This window comes from Bombus pyrosoma, linkage group LG10, assembly GCF_014825855.1.
Source record: "Bombus pyrosoma isolate SC7728 linkage group LG10, ASM1482585v1, whole genome shotgun sequence".
NCBI classification, from domain to species: domain Eukaryota; kingdom Metazoa; phylum Arthropoda; class Insecta; order Hymenoptera; family Apidae; genus Bombus; species Bombus pyrosoma.
This window is the reverse complement of record NC_057779.1, coordinates 3,973,183-3,994,344: the sequence shown is the minus strand read 5'-3', so window position 1 is coordinate 3,994,344 and position 21,162 is coordinate 3,973,183. Positions and strand designations below refer to the sequence as shown.

The 21,162-nt window shown below is 42.6% G+C and overlaps 1 protein-coding gene across 2 annotated transcripts; it reads left to right on the top strand.

Moving 5' to 3' along the window:
- The first annotated feature begins 42 nt into the window (after positions 1-42).
- LOC122571501 (paired box protein Pax-1-like) lies at positions 43-18,667 on the top strand. 2 transcript variants are annotated; one of them, XM_043735314.1, is made up of 3 exons: positions 43-1,396; positions 16,204-16,821; positions 17,504-18,667. In XM_043735314.1, the coding sequence occupies exons 1-3, from the start codon at positions 1,378-1,380 to the stop codon at positions 17,968-17,970; spliced, it is 1,104 nt and encodes a 367-aa protein (XP_043591249.1). In that variant the 5' UTR covers positions 43-1,377; the 3' UTR covers positions 17,971-18,667. The 2 variants fall into 2 exon arrangements, with proteins under 2 accessions (XP_043591249.1, XP_043591248.1); XM_043735313.1 differs by having other exon boundaries at positions 16,177-16,821.
- The last annotated feature ends 2,495 nt before the right edge of the window (positions 18,668-21,162 follow it).

Genomic DNA, 21,162 nt, shown 5'->3' with positions numbered 1-21,162 from the left:
CGCACCAGTACTCCTACTCCGGCGCACACAATAGCAAGGGATCATAATTACAAGAGAGCATGTACTTTACTTGGTCGATCACACGGATGCGCAGAAGTGTGCGCAGAGCTTTAGTGTGAGCGGCCACCGATTGGTCGATCGACCACTTGCAGCCCTCTCATCTTCCATCTCCTTTCTACCCGCACTTCTTTGCATATTTCTCTCTCATTTCCACTCTCTATCCTCGTTTAATCTTCCTTGCACGGATGAGGATCTTCCTCTATATCTTATCTCACTCGCTCTCGCCGAATCTTTACGTTTCCTCTTATTCGCTCTCGTTGCGACGAGTATGCACGATCACGCACGCTTAAAACAAGAGTGCACGGTAGGTGGGTACGTTCTTTCACGCACACACGCGTTCAATCACGAAAGATACTCTCTCTCTTTCTATGCTAATTCGTGTGTCGTACACGTATACGCGTAGATGGAGTCTACTTACACAAGAGAGCAGGCGGGGGACCGCGTTCTAAAGGCTACGCTACTAGCCGGAGAGGAGATTTCTTATTTCTGCTCTGGTAAATCTGTCGCCCCAGTCAGTGAGGCAGCGAAGGGCGAGCCGCGCACCATTGACCGTGTCCGTGCTTCTTTTTTCGTCTCGTCTAGCCGCGACTCCGCTGTTACTGCCTTTCTCGTTCTCGCTGCCCCTTCCCTCCCCCTGTCCCTCTCTCTTGTTCCTCTTTTTCGTTTATGTCCACGTTTCTTCTTTTATAGGGCGAGTGCACACGGACACGGTGCCGCGCACCGGATTATTTACCGTTCAATTGTCGCGTTTTTCCGTGGACAGCCGCGAGAACGCCTTCAGTGTCCCCCTTCGGTGCGCGTGAATGAAGGACGACGAAGGAAGGCGGCGTGGCTCCCTTCACGCTCGTTACCACTCGATTCTTCCAGTGTTCTCCACCTTTCACCTGGCTCGCGTGTCCTTTCCGTATTCGCCCAAGTGACTTACCGATACCTCCTCGGCGAAGCTAATTACCCACGTATTCTGTTATTCGTTGTTACGTGTACGATAGGAGAATCTCAAGATCGGAAGATCGTTCGAGATTCTTCGAGACGATCGGAGCGATCTGTTGCACGTATCGGTGGAAAATGTGAAGCGGGAGGGATGCTGATAGTCGAAGGAACACGGTTGGTGCACGGTGAACGGAGTGCAGACTTTATGAGATCGTTGGACGAGCTTTGCAAGCTATTACCGAGATCGGCAAATCGAAAGATCGAATAAGCGAATCGCGCGATCAGCCTGGATAGTATAATTAAAGCGGAGTGAACGGGACAAGGTCTGCGGAGGAACTGGAGGAACCGCGTTGCGCGTAGCCGACGGCTGCAAGGCTGCTCTTCCTCATGGATCCCATCGTGCTAGGTGAGAAATTGCTCCTACAGTTCCCACTTCGTGTTCATACCATATGACAACGTAACTGCGATTACGTAACGTACCTCTGAATCCTTTTTTAATAAACATTGCTAGATGTTGAGGAGAAATTCATTCCTGGTTTGTTGGAACAGTTGGAACAGTCGAAGAAGAATTTGCTTTATGTTGCTGAAAATAGCTGGAGAATATCAGAAACGTATCTGCGGAAAATTATATTTGAACGATGTTTGTTAAACCGTCTAATTATGAAACTAACGCGATCGAAAAGTTGAAACTCGTACAAGCAGAACCTTCGAACTTGTTGGATACAAGAAGCTTCGCTCGAAAGTTTCAGGACAGTTGTTACGTCTTCTCCGAAATTGTAAAATATTAAGAGATAGTCAACGTTCGTAACGATACATCGAACACCGATGTTTTGCTAAAAACAAGAGATATGTTGCTCTATGTAGTTGTTACATTACATTGGCATAAACTTACGTTAGCGTCACATGCCATAGAATTGATTTACCACGCTTGATATGTACTTTCGTCAAACTTTGAGTTATGTTAGCGTCACGTTATTTCTGTTTCGCGATTAATGGGACTATCCGCGCCTTATCTGCGGCGAAATTTCAAAGCGTGATGTAACTTTATACAGAGCGATGAATCGCGGGTGTCTGGACGCCGGTCTCCTAGTGAAACTCATTTTCTTCTCGTACGTTTTTGCCCGAATGCGACTGTTCGACGAGATGAAAGATCGAATCTCGATGGCGCGCGATGTGTTTGCATATGCCAATCAACTTCGACCTAATTGAATTTATAATTAAATGAGACGTGGCGCTTGGTTGTATCTTGGTGTGGCGCCGTCGCTCGCCACTTATTAATTTCAAGCGAATCGCGTACGATAATGAAATAGGTTGCCAGAATTATCTACCAACACGAGCGCATCTAAACACCGTGCACAAGCTCGTTTCACTGGAGTTTTTTGTTTACGATCGCTAGAATGCATCTAAATCTTTTCTATCGGCTCTGCCAGTCTCGACAAACAATATTCGATCATTCCTCGATCGTACGTTATCGTCCAACGAAGCTTTCTGTTTCGTTTTCAATCATTTTTACCATGTAGTTGCTCGAGAGAAATTTTAGACAATCCATTTACGAGAAATGCGTATCAACGACGATGTTTCAAAAGAAATTTGTTAACGGAGGAGGACTCATATTACAATTTTTTAATCCCAATCTCGCTCTTCTTTTTTTCAACAAATGATCTTTATCGTTTGACATTTAACATACGCTTACAATGGAAAATTATACGTATCAGCAACGATCCTGTCGTATTCTATACCTTTTTCAAACGTTAGAGATTCGTCAACAATAACGAAGCGTTAATGGATTAAAAAAGCGATCCAAAGAACTGATAGCAGAGTTAAGAAGAAGAAATATGCGGAAACAGAAATTTATTTACTTATTTACTTATTGCATACGGGCGAAAGCGTACGCATTAGCGTACGTAAGCTGAATAGCGTGCTGACTTGGACAACCGATAGGATCGATACGATTTGCGAAAGCTTGAGTATAAATATAAATAGTTGGCAAATGGTGGAATAATTCGCGTGAAAGATGCTACGAGTCGATCCATTCATAGAAAGTATACTGTACTCATTTCTCCAGAAACCTTTGACCTTGCTGGGTGCCGGATGCCCTCCTCGGCTCCTTATCGCTCTGCTTTCGATCTTTCTTCCTTTTTTTTTCTTTTCCTTCTGAAACTCTCGACCAGGCGTAGCAACCGTATATCGGGACTGGCCGTGGCCACGAAGCGTACAACGAATCCGTTCGGTGTTTAATAATTATGTCAGCGGCGTTTTCTGGCTTGACGAATATCGAAGTGGACCGTCCTAACGAGACTGTTTCGCAGACGGTTCTCGGGGAGCATGATCTATGCCACCAGATACCGGTGAAACGTCCAGCCAACTGCGCATTTCTGTTAACTAAACAGATCTTTGGAAATACGGAGAGAGTTTCCTCTGATATATGTTATCGTAACGTTGGCTGTTATTACGCTATCCTCCGATTTCCTCTTCTTCGATTTTATTATTATTATTATTCTTATCGCGACAAATCTGAAAAAGAAATTTATTCCTTGAACAATGTCGATCGTATTGTACGTTGACGATATTGTCATTTCCAGAGGCAGTGGATGAACTCGATTTAATAAGAATTTTCTAGATCTTACTTCGGCGACGAGTATCCGCGATGATATGATAGTTGCAAAACGTATGACAATTGCGAATGTGTTGATCTTTTTTGGGAAACGTCTACGATGGAGGAATGACACGTCCGATCGACGATGCTGAACCGAGTGCACGATGACCTACATTTTGGTAACGCAGGATCATAAATCTCGATGATGTTCCACGTTTATTGTGACGCGCGAAACGCTGCCGATGACCTAGATCTATCGTTACCCTTGCAGCAATACCGATCTTTACACAGACGTATGGACGCGCGACATTATTTCGTACATGCACGAATCGCCAGCCAACCTATCCATCTTACTTACGCATAATTACAAAATCTATTAACTCGAGCGTTCCCCAAAAAGGATTCGATTAGGACGAAGACTTTGTGCAGGAAACATGGAATAAATTATAGGAGGCGTAGACAGTATACGCGGTACAGGTCCTTTTTTTAAATATTTATAAATATTTATAGAAATCCGGAAATATCTAATCGTACGAGTCGTGTTTTTCTTGATGATAAATGATAAATATACAGCCGGTTACGTTAATTCGTCGAAATAGGTCTATACGGAAACGAGCTTTAGATTTCAGGCTGAAAACCGTGGAAAACTGCGTTTCTCGCTATTTTCGATCGTTCGTAGCTCGTAGCAACGTTCACCGGTTCCGATGAAATTTTCAGCGCGTACTATAACGTAACTGGCATAAATCTGCAAAACGTATCGTTTAATTTTTCGTTACAATATCGGACGGAAAAGTTGTAAAAAGCGACGTTTATTATCGCTGACCGATCGTAACTTTTTTCGAAAGTTTCTTACGCGTCATTCGGCGCGTTAATTCTTCCAACTTCTCAAGGAAATCCAAGTACATCGATTCGATTTTAAAAATGTTATTCTACTTCGAAGGGTATATTTTAATACGACCGACCGCGACGATCGTTGTGAAAGTCGGTAAAATTTCGCAGCGCGAGTAGAAAGAAGAACGATGGAAACCGAGGCGATGTTTGAGTCGGTTTAAAACGCCTGTGTTATCGGGCTCTGGTTTTTTCTCCAATGACGTTGACAATCTCCGAAGTCATTGACACCAATACACCCGTAGCCACATGTACGGTTCAAGACCTCGATATGTAACCGCGGCACATTGGAAACGTATTCTGTAGATAAAACGATGTTTTATGTTCCTTTTGTATTCCTTCACGCCTGTTTACGTGGGTGAGACATTACGGCGGACGATACAAATTTGTCATGGCACTTCGCAACGAACGATTGACCGTTAAACGATCCTCCGTTATTTTGCACTGATCGCGAACCGTTTCACAAAGCTATCTGTGGACGTTGAGATTCATCAATCGCGTTTAACAATGCTCGTAATGTGCACGCTGCTATCGACGTGGAATAATTAAACGATTAATGCACTGGTCGGCTGATGCTTAATTCTTCACTGCTACTGTGGGGGTCCAGTTAGAATAGTATTGTTGTACTTTCGCTTTAACGCTAGAACTATAGACCTGTAATGCGTTGTAGCGAAAATAAACAGGTGTATTTCATTGTTAGACTGCCGATTTTTACGCAAATTCATATCTTACGAGCACAAAGATTTAGTTCACCTACTAAATATTATAAGAAATATCGTACATACTGTGAGATCCGCACTAGTTAGAAACAATGTTGTACTTTTGCTTTAACGCTAGGATATATAGATATATATTAGCTATAGATAAGATAGGACTCGTAACATAAAAGATTACGATTAAAATGAAAATATCAAACGTAGCGGGAATAAATGCGTATGTTTTGTTGTTAGATTTCCGATATCTGCTTGTGCAAATTAATAATACAAAGGGAAAGCTAAAAAATTAAGATTAATAAATTCTTACGAGGACAAAGATTTAGCTCGTCTGTTATAAGGTTTGAACATTTCATGTAGCTTTTTATAGACAACATTGGGAAAGATTTTCGCGTTAATTTGGATGAAAGGAGGATACTGTTCGACTCTGTAGTCTAAGTAGAAAATCAGATTGTTCGCTATGAAAAATTCGGGAGGACGTCTCGCGTCTTATTGACACTGTCAGACAATGTGCAGTTACAGATTCATTAGCGTTCAATTAGTACCGTTTGTTCTAGTTAAACAAGGAAGCTAGCTTTTAAAGGGTCCAGTTGACAAAGGACTGCTCAAATACTTGTGCTAGCTTCTGGAGTTGTCTCGAGCTACCTACCAACTGTTCCGTCTCTGACTTCCTTTCTCAGGGATGTTTCGAATCCTCTTTCAGCACTCTCAGAAGGTTTGAAAACTTCGCGACAATTTGGTCGTTAATTTCTCGACCCTTTTAAAGCTAATTTCGTAGGAGAACCTCCGTATTTGCTACTATGACTTTTGACTTTGCTACCTACAAATTACAGATTCCTAAAGGTCCTGCAAATACTCCGAACGCTCCTAAAACATCGTCGTATGGAATGGTAAAATGTTTCATTCTGGATGTTTCATCGGGTTTAATTGTAAGAACGTTAAAACACTGCCTTACGAAGTAAAGCTAAAACGATTGTCTACCAATTACTATCTAAATGTACTAAATTGCATTTATCTAAATTCCTGGCAAACGTAAACGCTAATTCGAGCAGTTTAAGCGTCGCGATATCGCTAAATACGTAAATAGTAGATTACCCAAAACGTAAGAGATGATATCTTCTTTTTTGCCACTGTTAAGCAACACTTTGACGTGTCTCTCTCGTTCTCAGAATCATATTTTCGGGATTATGGAACTTTCAGTAAAATGTTATTGGACGACGATCTCATCATAATCGACGCGTTGTAAACGGTAAACGATGTAAACTATTAAACTATGTAAATATCTCAATTGGAATAAGAAACACATTTCTGTTTATTTTCACATTTATATTGCCTGCTTAACGTAGTTAAATTTGTTTATTTGATCCTACGCTCTCGTTCGTATCTAAGCATCAAGACACCTGCCAGTTTTATACGACACTTCACGATTAATTGAAAGTATTCAAGAAACAATTTAATCGATCAAACTTCTGTATGCGACGCAGCAACCTAATATTTGTCCAAATTATTTGCATTGCAACATGATATAGTATTATAATAAGCTATGATTGATCTCGAAAGTTTGCTAATCTAAATCCTATTAGAGAAATTGAAGGTGAATTAGATCGGATATTCCAAAAAATCTGTTCAAAGTCTGAATGCATATTATAAAATCATCCATAGTCTATACATAACACGAGTCCTTTATAGTCTAACGTTTCACGCGAAACGACAACTCTTGATGGTTTTGATAATTTTTCAATGACTTTTCAGGTTCATTGAACTTCTCGCCAAGTGTACCGTGATGCCTATGAACGGAAACCTTTGATTTGCACATACCTATAGGAATGAAAATGAAAAATTGCGAATGAAAAGACGAAAGAATGTTCTCGACTGATATTAACGAAGTTAATCCTCTGACTGTAGCTCAGGTAATGTAGCGTGGATCGCGATTTGGCTATGAAAGCGTGGCAAGGTGGAACGTATCGTATGGACTATTAGATACGGCATATAGTCATCCACAAACAACGATCGTAAGGCGAAACGATCCGGAGATGTATCGTTGACAAGTTATTACTTGCACGATTTGGACGTGAAGTTTTGCATACTCGTCTCGTGATTCAAGATCCTGGCGGCCCGCCACAGGGGTTTCTTCTAATAGCCCATCCCAAAAACCTGTCGCGACTCTATAGCATTCAGAGTCGAGTAGCAATTTTCGTCTCGGCACAGAACATGCTTTCAATTACGGCTCGCTCTTCGTTTACTTCGGTATTCATCTTCGCGGTCTTCGTCTTCTCTAGGAAAACTTAACTCTCTCGATTCTGCCTTCGGTATATTATAGAGAACGATGTGCCAGAATAGACAAAACGATCGATCGATAAATTTCCTTAGAAATCTCATATCTAGATTCGCAAGTCTGCTAACTTCAAATTACAAACTCCACAAGGTCTTGCGAATACGTACTCCGAACGTTTCTAAAGCATCGTTTCATCGAACTGCATCGTAAAATCGTTTTATTTTGAGCGATGCTGCATTATTGGGGAATTTCTGTGATTTCTGTTTTTGTAGAGTATATGGACAAAGTCTGTCGTATATCTCGTATTTTGATTCCTTTGGCCGATTTTCCTAGTGCGCAGAGACAAAATTTGATGGAACGGGAAGGTCGTTATTAATCATTTAGGCGAAAGGAATATTATTTGTTTAATTTAACGAAAATCGAGCCGCGTCCGAAGGATCTAAGTGAAAAAAGGGAACGTAATTTTCGGCGGAGCGCGTTTTTTGTTCGTCGATCGAATATATTTCGGTCCCACTGTCATCGCGTATTCCAGATGTGAGCCGGCCTCACGCACACGCGTGTGCGAGATAAATTTTGCACGCGTGTATTTTAGGTTGCGCGAAGAAAGGTACGGTCTCTCGGAGGGAAAGGGAAGCCGAGTAGAAATCGCGCGGGAAACTCACAAATCTATTCGTTAAACGCTTAATGAATAAAACGAGTGCGTAATTTCGTCGACGAGAAGAGACGCTTTCAAAATCGCGATTTAACTGATGATTAAAAAGTTGAATTGTGCAGGCTCGATGTCGCGAGAAAATTAACATTAAACGATCAGTATTATCGGCCGTGGTTGAAAACTGAGCTTAAAGTTCAAAGGAAATGGTTGGATATTTACAGGGAACATAAACGTCATGGTGAACAATTTTGAAGAGGAGAGTTGCTTGACGAGATAATCGTGTTTCGTTAGCAGAGAGATCAGACAGTTCGATTGAAAATCATCGTAACACTCGGTTTGCTCGGCAGCCGCATGTGGAAATCGGCAGAGCTATGATGAAACTATGTTCGACGAGGTCAAACGAGGTTATCATGAAAAATGTACCGCGATTAGCATATAATTAATTTCCTCGTGCATCGAGTTGCATAAATTTCACGCTTATAAATAGACTCTCTGCTAATCGACGAAAAAAATTCAAAATCCGTTCTTTCGATGTCGGGATCCGACGAGTTTTTTTCTTAAAGAGTTCGCGAAGAATATATTCCTGGCATATATAAATTAACCATTCGCGATAACGCGACATGATTTACGATTTATATTACTTGCATGTAACATGTAACGTGTATTGCTATACTTGGATCGAACGCGATAGACGATTCGATTACAATTCCCAGTTTTTAGATTACGCGAAATCCCGTTCGAATTATTGAGAATCTTTTCGGTCTCACAGCAGAATCGAAGAAAAGTAACAGAGATTCGCGAACTAACGCGCTGTTATACGGCGAATCGGAGGCATATGTTCAACGCCCTTTTGTTAATTATTAACATTATGACTGCGTAAGAGATGGCACATAGGTCCTAACAATTCTATTTGGCCAGTGCCCAGGTTATGAGGCCTCTGGAAATAATGATGAAACATGACAGGACTATTTTCAACGTCTGCGGATTCAACGTGAGCACGTGTTATAAATCTATGCTCGTGCATCGACTCGGTATTCCGCTAAGTATTTCGGCTAAATATCAAGATTCACGACCCTTCAGAATATTCTCCATTCCATGAAACGATCTCGCGAATCCTAACTAGCTCCGCGACTCCACCTCGTTAACTATCCTTTCGTTAATTTAATTAATTACCGAACGCTGTACGCTAGCGATGAGACCAAGTTCAATGCGTAGTAGTACGAATACGAGTCAGTTCTAGTACAAAGATGTGGCTTTATGACATTCTATTGTTAATCGTAGGAGATTATGTTCCGCTTTATTCGGATCGATTCTGAATTTCAAAATGAGTAGCTGCTTTGATCAGATTTGAAGGAAACCTAAACTGCTAATAAGTTTGGAAGGAATTTTATAAGAATGATAGGTCGAGCAATGAAAGGCAGAAACTAAATATTAGGAATATCATTGGATATTGTTCGATAGAAAGCTGAAGCAAATAGAAAGCTACCACAAGGATATCGACAACTAATCTTCTACTTAAAGTATTCATAAAGCTTCGAATTTACCTGATCGAAATCCTCTTATGTTTGAAAACATCGTTTCCATTTGTCAAGTTCCATATAAGCAGTTCGAACTTATTTTCTTTCAGAATATTCGTTAAATAAGCCTACCTTCTAACGATGTATGGAGCTGGATGGAAAAGACTGAAGCAAGGAATGTAGGTCTGATTGTTTCGTACAAACTCAACGCAATCGTAGAGATGGGCAGGCGTATTGGCCGAAAATGTCACATATATACAAATAAAACAACGCAGTAATGCGTGAAGGTGAGCGATACAGAGCAGTGCCATTCAGTGCTGTACCACTGTATTCGATGGATTTCGAGCCAAAACTTGCTCCAGATCGTTTCAGACCGTTTCAACTTGTTCCACGTTCACGGTGTAAAACGAAGAACCTTTAATCTTCGACACGGCGCGGCATTTGCGTTGGAAGGAACTAATCAGTGACATGTGGGCGCCGGGGTGCAGACGAGCGCGGAAATTAAACGAAAGATCCGTTTCTATAAAAGAGGAGCGAGAGGCCGACAAAGGGGATAGGCAGAGGGGTCGATAATTAGCGAGTGAGAATGGTAGACAAACACTGGTCGCGTTTCGGGCATCTATGTAAGCGGAACACGTGTTTTCGAGGGTGACACTGACATCCATCACTCGTCCGGTGTACGCCCACATCACGGACTCGCGCGTCCGTCGTTCAATTTTTCTACTTATACACCAGCAGCGTGCACCAGCCGATTTTTGCTGCTTCTTTTATCCGCGACAATTTGTTCCGCCTCCCCGGTATCGTTTTCGCAAATTTCCAGCTACCAAATTAGTCGATCCTTCCCTCGTCGTCTCGCCGGCTCGCTGCTTTTTATCGTTTTCTTCGTCGTTCCTTGGAAAACGAAGCGTGCATGCCACGAGAAATAATTGGAGGATCGTTTACGGTTTACACGAATAACAACATATATAGCTACGAGCGAGATCGAAGAGATTTAGGACCACGCGCGAGACGAGTTAGGACCATGTTTCACTTTTTCAGTTGCGCATCGTAAACGTCAGATTGTCGTTAGCTGTCCATGTTATTACCGAACCTGTGTAAAAGCTCGTGCACTGATCTATTTGATACATTGCTATACTGTGTCGTGCAGCTATATTGCTGCATAAATTGTAGCATGTCATGCTAGAGTTGAACGTTATTGAAAATATCTGGAACCTATTCAAATTATGATTCGAAGAGAAAATTTCAAAATGTTTGGCAAAATAACGAGAACATAAATTACCTGATACGACAGCTCATGTGGAACGTATCTGAAATGTTACGAATTGCAATCCAAGCGGGAGAAGTACAAATTATTAACATATAAAAGTACTTAAACTCGATCTCTCGAAGCTCGTTCTATAAACTTACATAAATTGGAGGCGACCTATCTCTATAAAGGTATCATATACCTTTGGTCCGCATGGTTTTCGATCAATCGACCATTCAACGTAATGTCCGTGTCACGGTTTGACGTTATCAATTATGCCTGGACTCGCGCTATCAATCTCGATCACGAGCATGACGTCGACTTCCATCGTTTCTCTAATATAACCCACGATTGTGGTAAAATCGTCTGTTAACCTATAAAGCTTCCGTTGATTCGCTTGTGATTCATTTCATTTTCTTTCCCTTTCTTCCCTTTTCCCCTGCGTCTACGCGAAGAACCGCTCAAATTTCTCGGATCCCGCGAATCGAGGTGGAATATATCGTCGTAGGAAGATCGAGTGGACGCATACGTCTGCGAATCGCGCGCGTGGAACCAACGATCTGGCCATTTCACGCGCGCACACGCGCGTGAACGTCGCGGTGCACGCAATATTATTAGACTTTTTCTCCGGTCTACAGTGATAAATGGCCGACATCAAAGGGTCCGACGCGTGTAGTCATTTTACACGCGTGTAATACACGTATTCATCGTTGAGGAGGGTGAACCGTGCACGCGTGTGTGTCTGCACACATGCTCTGCACCCGGAGGATCTCTTTCCCGTTCGGGACATTCTTCTTTTTCTCTGATACTGTCAACCGAGAAACATTGACGGTGTAGAGTTTATTAACACTGATAGGTATGAGCTCGAGTATACTTTAACGTTTACAATTCGCCGCTCCAGTTCTTAAGCCTGATTCGTACCAGCGGTCAAAGTTACGGTCAGATCACGATCAATCAAACGCTTGCCCACGGTGTCCTTTTTCGACTGTTGACCGCATTGACCGCCGTTTTGATTGCTACTATATCGATGCTACGGTCTACAGATTTTTATTTGAGCCGATCGTCCCGCCTACTGTGAATGGTCCTCTTGAATTACGTATATAGCGATTTTCACCGACGGTTCACTCTATGTGATCTGACCGTACCGTGATCGCTAGTGTGAATCAAGCTTAAAGATATTCGTAGCGCGACGACATCCCTCGAAAGTAAAACACGCTGAGGCTCGAAAGCCATATTCTTCGCGTATGTCTAAGATTCTTTCCCTAGAAAGAAATTTCTTGGCTGTCTGCACTTCCTGCACGCACATACTAAAAAATAATACGTAAATGGACAGAATGACAATTTCGCATTAGAACATAGAGATATTTTGCACGATATTATATATTCCACGATTATTTTTATTCGAAACTGGCGAGGTCGGAGCTGCACTTGAAAAAGAAGGATTCTTCTAGTCGTTTTACAGAACATTAGTTTCCCAACAACTTTGTGAAACCGGTTTTTCCGTAATTGATCAAAAAGTCAGTTTTCCAGCGACCTTACTACGGGGGATTACGTGTTAAAACTTTCAACCTTGAAGATGAATATCTTTAGCGCTATAAACTGGTACTATAAACAACTATAAACTGGCAAAACTTGTTGCGAATTTGTATTCTTTATACCAATGAGACATATGTGGATCAGTCAATTACATTTCGATCGATAGGATTGTTACAATAAGGAGGGTAGCTTCACTTTCCAGTAATTGAAAAGCATGTCACTTTTATTGAAAGTGAAATATATTCACAGCCAATTAATATTCGTTGTAACAATACTGAAAGGCGAAACTCTTCTCCATATGCTTTACAAAGAGATCAATGTATGGAGCAATGTCTAAATTGGTTTATAAGATTTCGATATTTGTCTTCTCGAATCTAGTATGTTTTCGTTCCTGTTATCGGGTGGACTTACAAGCTGGTAGACTTAGGGAGAAACCTATAAACCGCCGAGAATTTATTGCCGACCCTTATTGGGTTTCTAGAGCTTAGGTCCTTTAAGACTCGAGGACTAATGCTCGAGGAGTAAGAAAAATATTTCCCTTAGATCGCATAAAAAATGAAACATTTCGTTGAACGTAAGGTGTGCTATTCTGTAAACAATCACGAAGATAATAATTGTTTTACATTTTCGTTATTTATAAAGACGAGAAGTTAGAACAAATATTCCTATTTCTTAAAACAGGCTCCATATCTCGCAGCCTAGAAATTTTATCTTTCAACGTCTCTGTCTCGTCCGACAAATTTTTAATTCCACTTTACTTCCAATTCTATGGCGAGCGTAATCTCGATTCGGCGAGTTGTCGACAGTTTCGTGGGAACAGCTCTAGAGCCAAGGAAATTCATCGTAATTATAAATCTATCATGCGAGCGGTTTATCCCTTCATTAATTACTCACCTATAGAAGAGAGCCGACGAGGAGCACGCATAAACCACGGGGCTTGTCTTCCGTTTAACGAGCCCGCGCTGCTCCCTCGCGATCGAACGGTTCGCCGGCAAAAAGACGGAGTTTTAATGTAACGCGGGTCATTAAGTCCAAATCGTTGGAGTTTAACGGGCCACGTCGGGGTCGTTCCACGAATCGGCGATCCGCTGAAAAACTCGCTGCTTTTAGCGGGGTGATTCTTCGAAAATCGCCTCGTCGTTTGTCTTTCGATTAAAACCGGAGAGCTTTTTCTGGATTAAAGATAATATTTTCGAACCTGTCAACGGTGGATAAAAATTATGTCGAGCGTATAGCTCGTGTAACTCACAATACAGTGTCTAATATATGCGCTAACTCGAAAAGTAGTAAAATTGCGGTAAAGGTATTAAAATCGGAACACCCTTGTCTTTGAAGCGCTTTATTAATACGATAACTGGATAGATAAGACGAAGAAAGTCCAATGGTAAAAAACGATCACAGCTATGAGCTCGCTCAAAACTCCCTTCGTCTACGTTCTTCTGCAGAACGTAGACGCATTGACGATCTTATCTTCCTGTTTAAATTTATTAACAGAAAAATGAACTGTTTTAATCGCTCGTATATACCATATCTAATATAAAATATAGCAATCTAATATAAATCTAACATCAAGTAAAATGCGACTCAACGACCCTTCCAGACCTTTTCGTTTCTCTCCGCTTTTTTTTTTCACAAAATTACTACACAGCTAACTTACTTTACCCTGATCCGTCCAGTAGAACGTGTATATGCACAGCAATGAAATACGTAACTCCGTAGACTTTCTTCCTGAATCTTTCAAATCCTTCGAAGCTTCCATTCTACGTGTTATTAATTACAACCGTCAAAATTATATCGTTGTTTTTATGTAATCTTTTAAATTACACGATATTATTGTTTTGTTCGCCTTTACTGCTCTACGTCGAGTAGGTGAAGTATTGTAACTGTAATCTGTAATAGAGCATTTTTCCATGTATAAATAGATAAATAAGTAAATATCTATCAGCGAACAGCGAAAGAAACGAAAGTCGCGAGATCGCACCATTTGAAAATTACTTCAAGCACCGCGAGTTCTAAAACAAACTTGCCCCACGTAAATTGATAGAGGATCGTTGATGGTGGAAACGTGGCGTAAAGGGCGCGTGTTTCGCGCCTCTGCCAAGAAGCCGCCATTACGGGGAGATCGAGGGGATGTCGAAAAGGGGGACGAAGAAAAAAAAATGGTGGCCGGTGGCCGCGCAAAAACGCGTCTCTACGGTCGGCGGCGTCGCCGACGAAACTCTTCTTCCAGGAATCACGGAGGCATCGTAGAGCCCTCCTTTCCGCCGCGGTTTTCTTATTTATTCCTCTTCTCCGTAACGCGTACGTCAGCTCGGCGTTCGCGTAGAAAAGAGAGACGATGGGTAGGGAATATGGAGACCGACGTAACCGAAGGGAGAAAGGGCCAAGCCACATAAATTTTGCCCCTTCCATGGACGGAGGAAAGTACACTCGCGTTCCTCGATGACGACTTCGTACTTCCTTCACGGATATCCGTTCACCTCTCTATTTCTACTGCACGTTACTTCAAATAGATGCAAAATGAAGAAAGGAGCTTTCGATCCTCGACATCAAAGAACCTGGAAGATGTCAACGCATTAACGTTTTTGCACTCGAGAAGACATCTGTTTGCGAAAAGGAGGACGTTCAATTCCTTTTGCTTTTCGTTCTCGTTTACATTTGTTTCGTGTCGATCGTAAAGTAATATAGAACGAGGTATTTGCATATTGGCGAAAAATTCTATTTTGAGCGCCGCTTATAAATCCTCTGCGTTTTCCTGAATAATGGAAAATTAACGTGCTCGCCGGGAGTCCTAACAACACTTGAGCATCGGTCTCTCGAGTTAAAGATAGCTCTCTTATTATTCTCGTGACGGGTTGTTGTCTTTGCTTACCGGAGAATGGAATTTAGGTGGGTTTGGAACGTAGTTAGGGGCAATTGCTAGGGCATTGCTTCGCTAATTAAGGGTTGTTACAGACGAGCTCGGCCGAGTAGAGGCAACCGACGTACATCTGCATCTCATTAAAACCCAACCCAGGCGCCAGGTGTAAGGCTCGATGCGAAGTATATTATAGTGGCGTTATTTAGTAGCCTAACCCGTCGAATCGATGCGAGATTACCCGCTCGTTTTACGTTCCAACGTAACGTAAAATTATCCATGGCTTTCCCTTCGCGACGATTTTATAAGCCGACGTCGCGTTGCTGTTTCCGCGAACCGGAACGCGAGATTCGAATTGAGAAACGGGGTGTCACGTATCCGAAATAAGAGGACCGAATGAAGCAGAAATTTATTAAGAGTTTTATGGGCCCGGAGGGTCGCGACGTAATCAACCACGTTTTAAAAAGACGACCGACCCAAGGTGGCTGCCTAATTTTTCTTCGACTGCTTCCAACCGTTCTTCGACCACAACGAAGACGACCAGAGTTAATACACAAGTGGTGAGAATTTGCCCTCGACGTGTTCGCTCTATTCCGACATAAATGAAGAAAATCTTTATTTTTAAGCTATTTCTCCCAGACGATCAACAAATATTGAACGATATTGTACTGACAATATGTACACGTTGATCCTTTTAGTTAAGAACCTTGAAATATTTACATATAGATATAGCAATGATAGTCTGAGGGCAGCCTAAGATTGTACAACGAATGTCCCACCGCCGAAGAGTAAATTGAAGAAGCAACAGCTACAAATAAAATTGATATATCGAGTCTGGTCGTCTCGAGTCGATTGCTGTTATAGTTACCAAAAGCTAATGCACCGTTCGACGTTGTTTACGGACAGAGAGTAACGGGAGCGAACTCGGTGCAGATCAGCAGCAGCAACAGCAGCAACAGCCCCATCAACAACAGCAGCAGCAACAGTACGGCGAGGTGAACCAATTAGGGGGTGTGTTCGTAAATGGCCGACCCTTGCCAAATGCGGTCAGGTTGCGAATAGTGGAGCTTGCACAGCTGGGCATCAGGCCGTGCGACATCTCGCGGCAGCTGCGAGTCAGCCATGGTTGTGTCAGCAAGATCTTGGCCCGGTACCACGAGACAGGCAGCATACTGCCTGGCGCGATCGGTGGCAGCAAACCCCGTGTCACCACCCCGAAGGTGGTCCAGTATATCAAACAATTGAAACTGAAGGATCCTGGTATCTTCGCTTGGGAGATCAGGGATCGTTTGTTGTCGGATGGCGTGTGCGACAAATACAACGTGCCATCGGTGAGCAGCATCTCGAGGATATTGAGGAACAAGGTCGGCGCGGCGACCGCGATTCATCATCATCCCCATCATCCGGCGCATCATCACCATCATCATCATTTGTACGCGGCCGCGGCCGCGGCTGGAGCCGCCCTTTGTCCTGTCCCGTATCCGCCGACGCCTTATCACGCAACGCCGCCGCCCGCTGTAACGCATCATCACCATCATCATCATCATCAAGGTTGGTAGCCTCAATGATCTCGCGACTTCTTGTTCTTCTTCCTCGAGCGAGAACTTTCTGCGATTTTCAGTTTCCCGCGTTCTCATTGATCCGCGCTGTATTAGATAATTATATCAACGATATATGACAATGTAATACATAGATACGTATAGGTATCAGAAGTGCCATTATCGATAACTCTTAAAGGCTATCGTGGTGGAAGTTTCACCCCGTCTTCGTGTTACTTAGTTGATCTTGCTGTTATTCGATCGAGTAGCATTTATTCGACTCGGGTGATTTCTGAGATAAAATGGAACGAACTGGGTGAAATTTCGTCCTTCGTAGTATCAACGTGATTCCCTGATAGCTTTCAAGGGTTGCATTCGGAGCAAAGTCCTCGCTCGAGACGCCAACCTACCGGGCACGGTACGTGACACATTGGTGGAAGAACACAGTAGGTGTGGCACCTCCTCTCTGTTCGTATGCCGATACGACAGAGAGGAGGAACAAAAACGCAAACCTGTCCAAAAAAGAAAAACTTCGTTCTCCACCAGCGCAACTTGAAGTGTGCGTTCAGTTCTAGCAGCGAGCTCGCGGGATATCAGGCAACAGTCGCGTCTCTTTCTTCCATCCTGATACGAGCGCTGAATAATCGAATTCGAACGAACCTCTCCATACCAATTTGGTACCGGTGCGTTTCCAGTTGGGCCGACGACGCCGGGCAAGCTGTCACCGTCTTCCCCGACCGCTATTCATCCCGGTGTCGGTCATCAGACGGCTACTTCCGTCGGTCTACAGTGGCCGAGTTCTCACACGGTTCACGACATCCTCGCCACCAGCTGCAACTTGATCAATTCGCAGTCATCTCCGTCGCCAACGTCGCCATTGTGCGCTACGGTGAACAATAATCATCACCACGGTCACCACCATCATCATCAGAGCAACGACAACGCTGCCAGCAACAATAACAACGAGGAAACCAGCGGTTACCATCATCCGCACCACCATCACCATCATCAGCAGTATTACGCGTCGGCTCTGTACCATCATCATCATCACCATTCGGACACCGTGACCCCCGTGGCAACCACGTCACCGATTCTCACTGTACAGTCGATCATGATGCAGTCGTCGGCGACAAACAGTCAACCAGCTAGTCCCTGTAATTGAAACGATCGTGACGTTAGATAGGATTTTATCGGATAGTAAACGCGAGTGGTGGAAAGACTAAGTAACTGGATCGTGGTATAAGACATATACATAGTGGTTGCATATGTATCCATGAGTTAATAATCGATATGTAATTAAGGAAAAGGACGATGGAAACGATGAAAGTAAGTGGTTGTAAGTGAGAATAAAGACAAGAAATATAGGAATAGAGAAAGAGATATGAATAAGTACCTAATGGGGTGTGGCTGGCAAGAACGGTATATCATCTCACCAGTATTATATATTTTTATCGTCATTTGCCAAGAGTGCCTTCCTTCGAGTGCCATAAAGAAAATTGTACGTTCGTTATTATTCGTGAAACGGACTGTGAGAGAAGACGATCGAGATTGTTGCAACTTTTGAAAAAAGGATTTGCACGTTACTCGTGGAACTGTTTTAATCGTTTACCTTGTTTTATTTTTTCTTTTTTTTTTTTTTTTGTATGTTTGTTCAAACTTTGCGTAGATTTAATGATATAATCGTTAAGGAAAGAAGATCGTTTATTCCCAGCGAAGCGAGATTTACGAGCGAGACGTTCGAGAAAAACTCCCCCGTTAAATTGGGAGGATGTTGTCGATATTATTTAACTGATAAACATGTACGATCGTGTCACGATTGTGCGATTATAGTCCTCTGCCATGCTTTTTTATGGAATGCAACTTTTGTCATTGGGAAATATATATTTTCCGTCAAGTTAAACAACGAACTTACGTACTTCTTTTCCTTCTTCCAATCTTTTTCCATCCATACTTCGAGATCGAAGAGGAAAATCTGCAAAGGACGAAGGTATCTGGTATGTATTAAACAAATTTATTAATCTCGTGTGAAATATGAGTATCAAAATCAAATTGTTGGAATGACGAGATTTAAGTCTTTCTATAGTTCTTGTAGTTACTACAAACAAACAAGTGCCTTGAATGAAATTAATACCGATTCTCAATAAATTACATAGCCGTCTATTTTCGTGATACGACTTTAGATCCACATAATAACGTGTATTATCTTCTACGTGTAACAAATACCAGGCGAGTCAGTAGCATCTGTCAGCGTTGATCTGAGACATCGGAAAGATCGATCTGATAGCAACGTATCTCAGACGAACTGTCTCTTTGCACGGCGGCTTCGCTATAATTCACCGAAAATTTTTCGCCCTCCGACGTTAATTTACTTCCTAGCTCACGGCTCAGTTGGCACGCTGAAGAGTTCGGGAATACAACGGTGCTTTAGATTTCCTACAGCGTCTCTTCTTTTTGGCACAACTTTCGAACGTTCGGTTCCCTACGGATGATAGTAAATAATTTATTTTTTTTATCTTTTCTATCTTTATATAATTTCCGAACGTTCAAATAACGCGGCCATACTTCAGTCGAAGTTAATCTGTTACGGTGATCTTCGTAATTACCAAGGCTTCCGCGAAGCAAAAGGAGAAGTTCGTTTGAGGCGCGGCGATCCAGAATGAAAGAAAAACCGGCGTCGTCGAGATTTAGTTGTCGGTGTGCTCGTGCAATCACGAGTTCCCAATCGATCGAAGCACAAGGTACGTATTCAGTTTGATCGCCGCTCCAGAAACAGTCGACGCCGTGCTTAAGGAACGACGCAGGAAGAAGAAAAGGCACGATATATTTACATAGTTTCAGCGGCTAAACGTGAGTCTATAATTGCCAACTATAAATTGCTCGGGTTGCTTGCACTTTAAATTTCAAACTCGAACGTTCGAATGTCCACACGTGCAAACGGAGCTTTAGATTTCAGCCGCTTCGTGTTGCAGGGAAGCTTCCAACAACGAAGAAATTAACTTTCGATCTTCGTTCCGTCGATTCTTTATTGACTGTGGCCAGGCAACGAATGAAAGAGCGAGTAGAACGTATCTAGAAGAATGGGATAGTCGTAAAGCACGTTCGATGGTATTGTGCCCGATAGAATTATTGTCTATCTCGGGCTTTTACGTATTCTGTTAACGGTCTTGTAATAAATGCGCGTACATGGATCGATTCGCGCGTAACTACCGATAACGTAGACTGCTTGATTGATGCTTCCATTCCGAATAATCAGCAACGTTTCTCTGTAACCACAGATAATGGCCGTGCAATGTTTAATGAGCTGCGATATCGTTCTTAAGGCGTACAAGCTTACAACTAAATTAATCGTTTCCTCTCTTGTTTTTCACAGAAACAATGTTTCTGGAAGAGAGCTAGCCGTTAACGTTTTACCATTTTAATTAAACTTCGACCGGCGAAATGCTTGTTGCATAAGGGAACTCTGTTCGCCACGTAGCTTCGACTGCGAAGAACAAGAATTATTTAAGAGAAGTAAGTACAAGTAATAATAAATCGCGGAATAATAAATACAATAGTATCCTTTCCGCTAGTCTTAAATTTGGTAATACTAGTTATTTGTGACAACAAGCATAGATAGAGTACATAACACGCTCGGCGCTCTCTTCTGTGCAAGTACATACGGGAGCGCGCACGAGCGTACGAAAGCACCAAGTTATAAAAGCAAACGGACCGGCGTTGTCCAATCAGCGTTGATCGAGCGTGAAATCCCTCCTCTTCGACGAAATTAGACACCCACTTGGTGCTTCCAGCTTCACGATTCTTGGCCAAAATAACCAATGATAGTTTTTCCAATGGACCTCCTTTCAGCCGCCATTTATACAAAATCAACGTGGTCGCCATCTAAACATCGTTGACTTACCATCGTATTTCATCGAAGAACGAGAAAGGACAAACTTTTCTAATTTCACGATCCTCGCCTTTGCCGGAAACGATGTGACACCAAACAAACGAGATTCACGAAACTCTAAAAACTTGTTGAATAGCTCTGCTGCCGACGTACACGCTATATAACCGTTTGCCTTTTTCTCCTGATGTTTAGTCGAGTTATAACATAATGAGCATCGCGCCGGCATGACGGTCTGTCCCTTTGAAATACGAATATCCCCTTTTCCATTCCGCGGTAAGATACTCCGCCCCGATACTCTATTACTCCCTAGTCAAAGGAGCGACAGAACCTGCTCACGGGAACCGCTTCTTTGGAAGTCGTTCAGTGTCGGCTTTCCATGTTCTCATTAACAGCGGGCGGCTTTTATTAACCGCGAAAAAGAAAGGGGGATGCTCCTTGGTCCTCGTAGTCTCTCCTTCCTGAAAAATT